The sequence below is a fragment of the Trichosurus vulpecula genome, chromosome 2 (genome assembly GCF_011100635.1).
Source record: "Trichosurus vulpecula isolate mTriVul1 chromosome 2, mTriVul1.pri, whole genome shotgun sequence".
NCBI lineage: Eukaryota > Metazoa > Chordata > Mammalia > Diprotodontia > Phalangeridae > Trichosurus > Trichosurus vulpecula.
In genome coordinates, this window is record NC_050574.1 from 228,956,114 (window position 1) to 228,970,345 (window position 14,232).

Here is a 14,232-nt window from a genome sequence, read left to right on the forward strand (position 1 = left end):
CTTAAATAACAATTTATTTATATATTTATGTAACACATATTTTATGTAAAGCATTTATGTAACGCTTTGATTGGCAAAGCAATTTATAAACCTTATTTCATAAAATTCTCACACTAATGTTGTGAGTTAGAGCTATTATCCCAGATTTTCAATTGAGGAACCTGGGACTCAGGAAAGTTAATTGACTTACTCAGGGTCACATAGCTTGTATTTACTAGACATTTGTCTGATGGAGTATTTGAATTCAAGTTATCTTTTTGACCAATTCAGTCCTCTAGAGAATTACAGTACAGTGTACGAGGCTGAAAATTGTCATTTGTTGCATGCTTTCCTTAGCTTTGACTAATTTCTCAGTTTCTAGTGCCAGCCTACATGACATAGATACAGGACATAATTTTTCTTCCTAGCCATTTTTGGAAAACAGTATATTATTATTGGAAAAACAAGATCATCTTTTCTTTTTCAAGTATAATTATACAATAATTTAATGCGATTTAGGGTAGTGTAACAACAATGTTGCTTGCAGCTACTGCTGAAGTGTAAGACCCAACAAGACCAGCAACAAGAGCTGCCAGCACAGGTTCTTTGATCTGCTTTTATAAAGAAAGCAACTTTAAAGGGTTAACAATCTCATTTTAATTAAACATACATACATCATTCACTTAGCTCAGGGGGAAAAGCCAGCACCCTGAACTTCAGAGCAAATACAAACAGAAAAATATAAACAGAGCAAATAACACAATTCAACAGACAGGCTTTGTCTGATCAAGACATCACATACATAGTTACCAAAAAGAGAAGCACCAACATCTGGGTTTTTTCAAAGCTGGGGGCTCTTAACAACGGCTACCCAGAGTCTCATCTATTTGAATCACACACTTCCAGTGAGTGAGAGTCCCAAACGAAATGCTAACCTCTGAGTTTATATACCCTTCTTAGGGCTGAAGGCTCCACACCTAATCAGCAAAAGGGTGTGGGCCTGGGGCTTAGCACCTAGCAAGACTTAATCAAAGGCACTTGATCGCTTTAGCATTCTAAAAGAGAAAACAGTTAAAAGAAAAAGTCCTACCTTAATTAATATTACAGGCAGATATTGAAAAACTGTATCACCACTGCTTTAGAAGTACAGAGAAAGAGGATCAGGGCTCCTCCTTTTACTGAGCCCTGGAGAAAGGGAAGTGATTTGTCCAAGGTTGAATGGGTAATAAGTATCAGAGCCAGGATTTGAATTCATGTCTTCTGATTCCAGTTCTGGCACATTACCCTGTCTCCTCAGGGTGGTAAAGTGTAGGCAAGGCAACAAGCTAATTGTCTTAATTACAGGTCAGATTAATCTCTTGAAAGTTTATATTGGTAAATATTTGACAACTGGCTCTCTAAAAAGCATGACAAACCTTTAAGTTTAGCCCGCATTAATATTTTCTCCTTCGCTTTCTCAACTCTAGACAATCAACAAACCATAAATTAAGCTCTTGTTTGTAACAAGTTTCTGAGATGAAAATGCTCACATTGAACATTTAACAATTGGTCTTTTTGAATTGTTAGGAACTGACTCCAGTACCCCTCATGACTCCTATTTCTTTGGTTTCTCAATTGTCCTCTAGTTATATCAGAAGGATTCACATTCAGAAAAGAGGGTTTGAATTTATAAGAAGTGAGCTCTAAATCATCTTTAAATTTCAGCGGGACAACACAAATCATATAAGACGAGAAGATGAGTTTAAAAAAAAGAATGGGTGGTATCTCTTACCAAATTGTAAACTCCTATCTCTACCCTCCCTGCCCTCATTCCTTTCACGTAGTGCCTTCTCAATAAATATCATTAAATTGAATTGACTCCCCTACATCATTTTAAAGACTTGTAGACTGAACCATTCCCCCTCAGCCTAACCCCCAAAACTTAAGAAGTTGAAGTCTTGTTTCACATGACATTTCACATGTTACACATGACATTAAGGGCTGTAAGATCAAGTACTAATAAGATCTAGATAAGATCCAAGTACATTGTGTCTCCAGCCTTGATAATATAAGCATCCTGTTTTGATTACCACTAACATTGTGATATTTCTCCCTTTTTTTTGTGCATCTGGACGATGAGACTCTTCCATAACGTTTCCATAAGTGTAAGCCTCTAATGAGCAAATATAAGAGGGTTTTTCCTTTTATATACAGTCATGCCAAAGACCCAAGTCACCCCTAAAGCATTTGATATGCAAGAAAATGGGCAGGCTGAAATGGGAGTGCAGATTCTGAGACATTTAGGGGCAAAGGGCCCATAGACAAAAGTCTATTTTGCAGCCTGGAATTTAATCTTACACCATTACTTCCAAGTACAGTATTTACAGCTTCATAGTACCTCTTGAAACCCAACCTTTGGAACTTAGGTTTCCCCATTAATCACTAAGCCATGTTTCTGAGACTGGTTGAAACTGGTAGTATTTTAATGAGTAACCCTTAAAATTGGGGGGAAAAAAGATGAATTTATTTTCCTCATAAAATAAAGACAAATAGGAAAAGGACTGGGCCTTCCAAAATCTTGATCCAAACTACCTTTCCAGTCTTACCTTGTATTACTGCCCTTTATGCACTCTGCTTCAGCCAAAGTGGAGCTATTCCCCAGACTCAGTGCTATTTCCTACTTCTACCACATTGTACATCCCCCACACATGTGTGACCTGGGAGATAAAGAGTCTGATCTGTTTGATGAGTGCCCCCCCTTACCCAATCAATCTGATAAAAATAGAGTGTGGAGAGGCAACATGGTTCAGTGAAAAGAGCAATGGATTTGGACCTGGGTGCAAATCCTGGACTCTGCTACTTACCTGTGTAGGTTTGGGTAATTTCTTTCCCCTCTCTGGTTTGCCTTTCTCACCTGTAAAATGAATCAGTTGGACTAGATGATCTCTAAGGTCCCTTTCAGCTCTGAGTCTGTGTTCCTTTATCTGAAGAAAACCTTCTGTTAATGGGGAGCTGGTAAAGGCCCATGATACTTTAGTGATACTTGCCAGGTGGGAGAGGTGAGGGCATCTGTCTCTGAGAGAATAGTGATAAGTATAATAGAAATACCTTTGAGAGACTATGGAGCGTGTGCACGTACACACACACACACACACGTACACATACACACGTGCGTACACACACACACACACACACACACACACACACACACACACACGGTTCTGGCCTCCTCCGAGCCACGGGGTGAGAAGTCTTTTCAATTGGCCACAGCTGTGAAATTGGAACTAGATGTGCCTTTAAAAAGGCCTCAGTGAGCCTCTGACACTTTTCTCATCTGCTTTCTCTTCAATTCCTTCATTGAGTGCAACTGGTGATAGATGATGCTGTGTACATGCAGCCCCATGAAACAGACCTTGGTCTTTCACCTCTCTCTGTCTTTGTTGTGTGTCCCGCCCCCCCCCCCTCCCCCTGCCAGCCGAAACTGTTTTGAAAGGTCAGAGGGCTCTAGATATCCTAGCCTCCTGGGTCTAGAAGGTTACTTCTTGCTGCTTGGGCTTGGCTGATTGTAAAATTGGGATCCTGGATTACTGGAACTCTAAGAGGCTTGCTCTCCTGATCTTTCAAAACTCACAAACTTGGATTGAGGTAGCCAGTCAAATAGAATTTATTGAGTGCCTTCTATGTGCCAGGCATTGTGCTAAGAACTGGGAATACAAAAAAGGGCAACAAACAAACAAACAAAAAAACCACTTCTTTCTCTCAAGGAGCTGACAATCTAACTGGGAAAGACAACATACAAACAACTATGTACAAATTATATATATATATATGTGTGTGTGTGTGTGTGTATATACATATACATACAGATATATGTATGTGCCTATATACATATATGCATACACACATAGATATGGGGACAGTATCTTCATATACCTGCAGAGCTATCATATGAAAGGGTCATTAGACTAGTTCTGATGGGTCTCACGGTCAGAACTAGGAGCAATGGGTAGAAATTGCAAAGAAGAAAATTTAGGCTTGACATAAATAAACGTTTCCTAATAATTATCTATTTAAAAGAGAATGTGCCACCTGGGGAGGAAGTAGGTGCCTCCTCACAGGAGGTCTTTAAGCAAAGGCTGAGTGTCCTCTTGTCAGGCATGTTATGGAGGAGATTCTTGTAGATATGGATTGGAGTACATTCAATGAAACAAGCATTTATTAAATGCCTGCTGTATGTCAGGTACTATGCTAGACATCAGAGGCTACAAAGACAAAAAAACAAAAAAAAGAGGTTCCCCCCTTCCCCAAGAGTCTGTGATCTCCTCCGTCACTAACTGGTTTTGTGACCTTGAATAATTCACAAACCCTCTGGGGCCTCGGTTTCCTTATCAGTAGTTGAATGAGGTGGTCTTGAAGGCCTCTTACAACTCAACAGTTGTGTGATTGTAAACTGAATATAAGTTTCTTGCTTTGAGAGCTCAGGCAGGGCCTTAGGGTTGTCCTTTACACTAGACCTCATTGTGCACAGTGCTGTATAATGCTGATGATGCGGGCAATTAGACCAAAGGTCTATCCCAGATCTTAGCTTTGAAGTTTTTTTTTTTTTTTTTTTGAGCAGAGGAAGACATGGTGGGAACAAATCACTCCTACGGGCTGTTTTCATTCGCTCCTCTCCCCTAAAAGACTCTACTAAAAAAAAATAATCCAACTATTTGAGTTCCAAAAAGGTGTGGGTGGGTTGCTATCTGTACAATCAACAGATACTTATAATAGTAACTACCATTGACGTAGCACCTTAAGGTTTGCGCAGTGCTTTACAAATATTTTACTTGATACATAAACCCTGGGAGGTAGGTGCTATTATTATTTTCATTTTACAGATGAAGAAACTGAGGCTGAGAGAGGTTTAGTAACTTGTCCAGGGTCACACAGCTAGGAACTATCTAGAAACTTGAACTTGTCTTTCTGACTCCAGGTTCACACGTTGTCCACTGCGCCACCTACTGGCCTAATTTATGAAGGACCCACTACATGCTCTCCGGCACGGCTCTAGGTAGGTGTTGGGGTTGGAAAGACACCAGTGAAAGTCTACATCCTTAAAGATGAGGAAACAACATGTACACAGACCCCTGTCTGTCCAAGTGTCAAAGTAAGTTGGCTTGTGATCAACTGGGGAGTGTGCGTCTATTTTGGCTGTGTAGGATCTGCCTGTCTAGCTAGATACCTAGCTACAATACAGAACTGAAAATAATTTTCGAAAGTCATCACTAATAATCCCACGAATCTCTAAGTCACCGCTCTAAGAATCCCATGAATCTGTGATCTCACTGATGTGCATGTTTCCTCCAGTCATGCAGATTGCCACCACCCCATCTATGCCTCTCAAGACTAGGTCACCCTTGTCCATGTCCTCTCATAATGTAGCCTGAGGAGGTGAGCCCAACGTACTGGGGCGGGGCGCAAAGTGGAGCTTCTCACTTTCTCTTGATGTTATGAAGATACCAATTTGCCAAATTTATTTCGTCTTGCTGTTCCTGGTATTATGTTAGGTGAATGTGAGCTCCAAGAAAATTTACATATTACTTCCCACATAGACATAGATCTTCACACACACACACACACACACACACACACACACACACACACAAAACAACAACAACCCCAAAGAGGTATGAGAATGGAGAGCTAGGAAATACCCACTTGCACAGGTCCTTTTGTTTCCAAGTATATTTTATGTTTCTTCGGGGAGCCTGGCGTGACTCCATGGTGGAAGGCAGAAAATGGACACTAAATTTTCACCTGTTGCTGTGTGGATATTTATAGAAAAACCACCAGTTGATGCTTGATCATTCTGATTTTATTTATTATCTGGCTAATTTTAAAAGGCGCAGATCACTGTGGCCGACTGGGCCCCATCATTTAAGCTACCCAACAATGAACAGATATCAAAATGTGCATGTTTACAGTGCAGTGCTATGAAAAAAAATTAATCTTTGCCTGTCTACAGTCTCTGACTGCAAAGTAGGAAAAGATGAATTTCATGAAAGAAATTCACTGGGCATTTTAACAATCGCCCTATTTGTGCTACAAAGTAACATAAGAAATTCTCATAATTTGTATTAGAAGTTAAAACATCAAAGCATAACTCTTTTTTACTAATATGCTACAGACACAAAAAAGTTGATTTCTTTCAAATCACAAAATAAGGCACCAATGGAGTAAGCATTTTTCTTGCTTTACCCTTTTTACTAAACAAAATGCATAGTGAAATAAATACTGAATACTGAATCTTAATACTGTAAATATACTTTAATATAAAATGATATGATGAATGTTAAAATACTGTATTGCATCTTGAATATACCTAAAACTTTTATAGAAAATGAAAACAGACATAGTAACCTTAGATTTGGAGGAAGGAAAAAATGCTGATTTTTGCATCTTTTGCAGTAGTATTGTCTTTTTTTCTGTTTGTAGTTTTACCATAGAGGTGCTATGAGAAGTTTTGGCTAGAAAAGGTTTTTTTTTTTCTTTTCAAAGAAAGCAAGCAGAGATCCTTGGAATATTGGAACATTCGTTGTTTAAAAAAAATACATTCTAAATATATCGGTTCCAAGTGGTTGGCAACTTTGAGTTGAAATACTCAAATTTAGGCTGCTCTCTAAAAATGTGGGATATAAAATGCAACAGGTCAGCTATTTGCTTCATTTACAAAACCTGGACCATTTTTTCTTTAATATATTTACATTGAAGACGGCGGGCAGTAATTTCAAAAGCTTGACCTTAGTCTTCATCATAGGGATGTTATGCTGTCAAAATTAGATCAAAGAACAAGACCACATGTAGAGAGAGTTTGAAGGCACCTCACAGGCTATCTACTTCCACCCCTTTATTTTATAGATGAGCAATCTGAGATCCAGGGGAAGTGAATTCAAACACAGGTAGTAAGCATCAGAGGAGGGATCTGAACCCAGGTCCTGTGACTCCAGAGACTGCTCTCTCCACTGTACCAGGCTGCATCTTATCTGAGGTTCTCAAAGTAAGATGATTTAGTTCAGTGGATAAATTCTCCAAACATCATAGATCATAATAAAAACACACTTTTGGACATGTTGGGTCCAGCCCTTGCAATAACTCTTCAGACCTTGAATCTTTCACTGCCTGGCAGGTAAGTGTGGGACATAGGAGGGAAGAAGAACCAATCACGTGTCAAATTCAACACTTTGGCAAGGAGAGGCATAAAAAAACACAGAGCACTCAAACTGGTAACTTAATAATTCATTATATATCCCTACGTACTATTGGATACAAACGAGACAATACTTTATTCTATAAACATGAATGCATCTTTTGAATCTGTCTTTGGAGTGATTTTTTTTAGTTAACCAGTAACTTGTGAATAATTTGATATTGTAATAAAAATTTGGGTAGATCTATGTATGCTCATTATTAATGTGCTTTTAAAAAACAACTAATATATGAAACGATTTTAGACACAACCAACCATATAAAACATTTAGGTGGAAACTTCTTTTCCCACCCCCTCTCCCCTCCTCATTCTATCTTGAGATAAAAATCTCATTAAGGCTCTGTAAACAAAACTGTATGAAAAAGGAACATCTGGCCTTTCTCATAGTTCTTATCTAAGCCTCATTCACAGAGCTCCAAGACAATGGGTCCTTCCATATAAATTTTTCTTGAACTTTTTCCAGTGTTCTGTCCCTCTAAAACGCTCTTATTTCAATAAGCCTCAGCCTTGGATTTTCAAGGCCCTATGCTCTCTTACTCAAATCTTTTTGCCTGTTTCAGAGAATAGCATGCAATACAACATTTTCCTAACTTTCTCTCCTTTTCTACTTTGGGTCGTCATTTGGACTTATGCCAGGCAGATTTCATGGAACCTGTCTCAGAAAGGGAGAAAGACAAAAGTTGCTTCAAATTGGTGCGGCAGGAGTCCAGACGACATACAGATGGATGAACCAGCTAGTTTTAAGCCAGGGAGACTCATAGACCTTCAGTTTCTCTTTAATGGATGGTTTCCACGTGACCACAAACTATACCCAACAAAATTCTATCTTGAGGTACTCACCAAGTTTATGCATTAAAAGTTTGGCTAATGGTGTGTGTGTGTGTGGGGGGGTATAGTGGGGAGAAGAGGGGAAAACAATATTTAGCTGTCAATTCTCTAACAAGGAAAATGGGATCCTAACTTCTTTTTTTGTTCACTCTTTAATCATTAAAGCATTTATTGGTTGTCTTTGGGGGGGTTGTGGTACACTGTTGTTTAAAAAAAAAAACAGGTTTTTTCCTTATTCTCTATCTCCCAGACCCTACCTTAGACTGCCAAGCCTGAGCTCAGTAAACTCCCCTAGCTGGTCTTCAGTTCACAGAAGTAGGAAGTAGGCCAAGCATGCAAAGATGGGGGAGAAAAATTATATAAGCAAGTCTCCTTATGAAAGAGACATTCTCAGGTGAGTGAATAAGCTTAAGCAAGTATAGGTTTAAGGCAAATAGGCAGTAAATGCTCAAACTTTGTTCTTTAAAAGCTGCTAACATGAATTTCAAAACTCTCATTACTTGTCAACTTGTCATGAGAGGCTTTACCTGCAGGCAGCTCCTGAAGCAAGCAATAGCTTTGAAGGTAATACATATATGTGTGTATATATATAATATACATGCATACATACAGATGTATGTATATATGTATATATATATATACTGGTCATAAACTCTAGGTGCATTTTATGACTTGATTTGGTAAATCCACAAAATCCATACATGCATCCCAATAGCCCCACCTTTTTACCCTTTAGCCACACGAAGGGGACACACAAAAAAGAGGCAAGGATGGGGGTAGGGTGAGGGGGCTGATTTTCCAACGGTGACAACAGAAGCAGCTCTTCAGGTAAATACAGCGATTGGGCTGGGGCAAGTTGGCCACCTCATTCACCTGGGGACTGGGGGGAGCGGGGGAGCTCCTCTTTCCCTCCTGTTGGAGCCACCTTGAAAGATGAAGGGGAAAAAAAAGAATGATGAAGGAAAAGTCAAGAAAAGGGTTAAAACGTTTAATTTCTTCCACACAAAAATAAAGGGACAGTTACATAATTATAGACCTGTTGACCCCACACCTTAAGCAAACTCACACTTGTGTCAGTAGGAAGTGAAGAGAGCAGAAGCTGACTCTAGTGCCCTTAAAGGCAGGGCTTTGGGGAGCGTTGTGTCTCATCTAGTGCCTTGCACGTAACAGGTGATTAAAAGGCATGTGTTATTGAGTAAACATGGTGACTCATGGGTTTTTGAGCATAGGTACAAGGCTGTTGTGTTTCCTTGCCAACTCAATTCAACAAATATTTGTTAAGCACTTATAATGTCGAGATAGAATAAAGAAACCCCTTAAGAAGCCTCTAATTTGGTCAGCCATCAGATGAACCACCAGACCTGGGTTCAGATCCTACTTCAGATACTTACTAGCTAGGTAACCCTGGGCAAGTCACTTAAATCCTCCAGGTCCTAGTTTCCTCACTTGTAAAATAAGGGATTTGACCTTGATGACCTCTAAGGTCCCTCTCAGCTCTGTATCTCTGAACCTGTGCTCTCATGAGCTGGTCTTGCTGTCTCCATGGGGACAACAGGAGTATATAAGAATTATTTGCTGGCATAGATTATAACAGATGAATAGTAAGAGTCACTATACAAAAAAATTATTCTTTATAAGGTCAATGTCTATAAAGTATAAAATATGACATGTACACATTTGCTTTGTTCTGCAGACTACAGGGCACTTCCAATGAGGAAAGTCACTCCATCTGCAGCTCATCTATAAATAACCATCTTAGAGAGTTACTTGGGAGCCAGGAGGGGCAGGGACTGAGAGGTTCAGTGACTTAGTGCCCATGGCTGCAGAGCTATGTCAATATGTGTCCAAAAAAACCCATGTTCAATTCTTAGCTTTCATTTTGGGAGATGGCTTGGCAATTGATTTAAATACACAAATCATATTCCAACTAGACTAAAAATATTCAGGCTCCCCGTCTACTTTAGGACTCAAAACTCTAATCCCTTTAAAGATACCCAAACATAGTAGTAGCCCCAAAGTGAAGAAACACAATTAGGTCTTCCTTATCAAAGTTCTCTCCTGTAACAAAGCTGTGTAATAGTAACAGGTGTATGCTTCACCCAAAGATTGATTTTTTTTTTCTAACCAAGATCTGCAGGCTCCATATTTGTCTGACAGGAGTATCGTCTAGTGATGCCCTATTTAGGAGGCACTGTCAGGGAATGAGTTGTCCTAATAAAATTCCAAGTGCTTGAAGTTCATTTTATTCAAACTATTTTTGGTGGAAATAGTCTTCAAATATATTAGTCACCCTTCTTAAATAAGGAATATTAAATGTAATTTAACTTTTTCTTGCTAATTCAGGAAGATGTAGTGTGGGACAGTGGGTAGAGAGCTGGAGTTGGAGCTAAGAAGCCCCAATTCCAAGTTCACACTCTGATGCAAGCTGGCTGTGTGATCCTGGACAAGTTACAACTTCTAACTGCTCCAGAAAACTCTCTAAGATTATAAGTTGCTGAAAAGATGCCCACCTACACTGGTACAAAAAGGTTCCTACACTGGGCATTGTCTATCATAAGTCCAATCCCTAAACCTTGCTATCTCAGTGCAATCAACTAGATGGCACCATAGTGCATAGAACCCTGGGCTTGGAGTCAGGAAGATCTGAGCTCAAATTCAGCCTCAGGTCAAGTCACTTAACTTCTGTTTGCCTCAGTTTCCTCATCTGTAAAATGGGGATAATAGTAATACTGACCTTCCCGGGTTGTTGTGGGGAGCAAATGAGATGATCATTATTATTAAAGCACATAGTAAGCGCTATATGAATGTCAGCCATAATTATCATTATGAAATCTATTATTCTGCTGTGTGTTAATAACCAGCACAATCCTAACTCTACTTTTTAGTTTTTGGTCTCTTCTCTTGATGTGAGACTGAAACCTGTCACCTCTATTGGATTTCAGTGTTCAGGCTTCTAACCACTTGTCACTCATTATTTCCAGTCTGCTGGTTCTAAACTAATTAACCGAGCTTATGAAGAATTACGTGGTAAGGGAGAATAGGTGGGCTCGGAGTGATAACAGAATGGCCTACCCTATGGATAAAAGTATTTACTTTTAGTGTAAGTGTTTTGTGACAGCTGTATCAGGGTCCCCAAAAGCTCTTTTTACTTATTTCTGGGATTGGAGCTGAGGCTGTGCGCTGTATTTAGGGTTGAGGTAGTCACATAATCATCAATTTCCTGCTTAAATATGCTCCTCCCAACTTTCCGATATCTGTGGATGGCATCATGATCCTCCTAGTCACCCCGGCTCAAAGCTTCAGCCATCTCTGCCTCTTCCTCTCCATCATCCCTCATTCCCCCCATCTAATCAGCTGCGAAATCCTTCAATTCTAAGAATAAAACAGCTTTTACACCTGTCTCCTTCTACCCATGCACACTGCCACTAGCCCATTCAACTCCAGTTTTTCCTTGGGAAACACTTTTCTTCCTCTAGAGATTATAGTTACTTTCAGAAATTTGGGTTTACTCATATTTTCTAGTCTTTCACATTTACGCTTCCACCAGTAAAGAGGACGATATGGAAAGGTGTTACTATTTTAATTAGTACAAAGTTTGACCAATACATTTCTTCTCTCAGGAAAAGAAAATGGCTCTGTTTGTGCTGCTGCAAATAGGCGAAAATGAAGATGGAATTACTGAAGCATAAAATCTAATAAAATTTCAATTTACTAGGAAATCAAAGGCACACTAAATTGGTAACTTATTAAAAGAATTGTCTATGGAGGACACACTGAGTATATTCAGAATGCTCATTTTATGGGGAAATTATGTAATTGCTGGAGGATAATCAATACAAATGGTCCCAAAAGGAAACCTTTAATCTCTTCCCCCATCTGATAGACCTCCCCCTCTAGTAATGACAAATTGATGTTACCAACAATAAAACCTACTCCAGTTAGTCCAAGTTTAAATCACTCAAGCACATTTAGGGAAATACTCACTTCGGCTTTCATTTCTTGCCAATTTACTGGGGTAACTCTTGGTCATTGGTACATATGGCTCTGGAGGTGGCAAATCAGACAGTGGATGGAAGTAAAATCTGCTCTCCCACTCATCTGAGGGAAGATCAAGCGGTATTATCAATACTAGGCAATCTGCTACAAGAGTTAACTTAACCAAAGGGACTGAATGAAATTCAGGCACAGCTAGGCCCAAACCACTTTATGTTTATGTACATAAAAGAAAAGTTAATAGCACTTCAACAAAGACTCAATATAGCAAATGTTCTAAGAGATATTTGCTAATTAGCATATCAGCCTACCACTGCCTATGGAAGCCACATCTGATAGATTCATAGGACTATAAGTGACATGATTAGCTATAAAAAAAATGAAAGTACTAGGCTGGCTAGGACCAGAATCACCTCCAACGAACGAGTATGATTCACTGACATGACTCCCACAACGCTGGCAGTTTACCTTTGCAAAGCAGGTGACCTCTTTGGCCTCTTCCTTCTTTGCAAACTGTCTAGAAATAAGGTAATATGGGAAAGAAAAGTCATCATTCTTTTAGCAGCCTTGAATCTTGTAATTCTCCATCTTGCTACAATGGGAAGCAAATAAAGACTAGGTAGATCAGGGAAAAATCATCTGCCTTTTTTTTTCCTACCCTTACTATCTTTAGTCTCAAGGCACTGTGGGTGCCCTGTTGGGGCATCTAAAATTTTACATTGAGACTGTCGGGGGAATAAAGAAAAACGATATTTATTGATGATTTGCATATAGTACGGGAACAGGTCATTTACCATATAAAATAGGTGGGGATTGTATCTCACCTTCACATGATAAGTCTTGAAAGCCATTCCTCATTGAAGATGAGGGTGGGGGGGGAGGTGGAGCTCCAGAGCCAGGCCTGTCTGGAGGAAGAGGAGGCCTTGGACTACCTCTCTGGTTTTCTAATCCACCTCTGGAAGGCAGCTGAGGAGTGGAAGGCAGTGCTCGGGAAGTATTGCCATTTCTGTTTATAGGTGGAGGAGGTGGAAGAGGTCCTGAAGCATTTAAAAAAAGAGAGAGAAAAAAACAATATGGCACCTCACATTTTCATCATAATCAATAGCAACCATAAGCAAGTCTTCACTGGCTACATGACACTCACCATACCTCTAGGGGGTGGTGTAAAGCATGAAGTAGGGACTTGGGAAACAGGAAGTTGAGTTCAAATCCTGCTTCAGATGTTGACTAGTTGTGTGATCCTGAGCCAATGGCTAAACCTCTTTCAGCCTCAGTTTCCTCCTTTGCAAAATGGGGATAATGATAGCATCCACTTCAAAAAGTTGTTATGAAGATCAGACAAAATAATACATGTAAAACACTTGGTAGACCTTAAAGTGCTATAGAAATGTGAGTAATCTTGAGAGGCTGTGTGGAAAAAGCATTATGTTTTAGAGTTGGTATGACATGGGTTCAAATCCTACTCTGTCACTGTGGGAACTCAGGCAAGTCATTTAATCTCCTGTGGCCTCATTCTCCTCATTTTTATTTATGTTTTTATTTAAAAACATCCTGTTTAAAAAAATAATCAAAATATCCTGTCATCTGTAAAATGAGGGGGTTTTATTTAATCATTTGTAAAATGAGGGGTTTGGGCTAGGCCGCTGCTTAGATTCCTTCCAGCTCTGAATCTATGCTTCTGGGGAGAAGATGTGGTATCTGCTTTTGTTAGACTATAATTTAAGGGGGATGCAAAGTGGTCAGGCATATGTGAACCATGAACAAAGATACACATTCACTTAAGTATATACAAATATATATGTATCTAACCTAATGGAAATCAAGCTCCTAGAGGAAACAACTTCATTTTTGTTTTTGCATCTCCAGTGCCTTAGTACAGTGTCTGGCACATAAATGCATACTCACTGGCATGTATACAAGGTCATACACACTTCTAGGCTAAGGGGTTGTTTGAGTGGTCCATTGAGTGTGCTGCTACAGATCAGATGATGTTCTTTAGTCATGGAAAGTTTTCCCTTTTATGATAAAACCAATTTAATACTTGGATCCTGAAAAATGTTTTGTTATCTTTTTTGTGTCATTTTATTAGGTATTTTATTTGCAGAATAATATGATATATTTTGCATTTTTTTGGTATATTGTCTCCCCCATTAGACTAGTTGAGGGCAAGGACTGTCTTTTGCCTCTTTTTGTGAGGTACTTGA

The 14,232-nt window shown here is 39.3% G+C and overlaps 1 protein-coding gene across 6 annotated transcripts in view; it reads right to left on the minus strand.

Moving 5' to 3' along the window:
* Nucleotides 1-5,793: 5,793 nt before the first annotated feature.
* The window catches only part of WIPF1 (WAS/WASL interacting protein family member 1), a 161,486-nt gene continuing 153,047 nt past the window's right edge, over nt 5,794-14,232 (minus strand). For all 6 annotated transcript variants that reach the window (XM_036745167.1, XM_036745169.1, XM_036745166.1 and 3 more), the window contains 3 exons: nt 12,853-13,065; nt 12,020-12,133; nt 5,794-8,960 (listed from right to left, as the gene is read on the minus strand). In XM_036745167.1, coding sequence (XP_036601062.1) covers nt 8,905-8,960; nt 12,020-12,133; nt 12,853-13,065 — 383 coding nt within the window. In that variant the 3' untranslated portion in view covers nt 5,794-8,904. The remainder of the gene's footprint in view (nt 8,961-12,019; nt 12,134-12,852; nt 13,066-14,232) is intronic.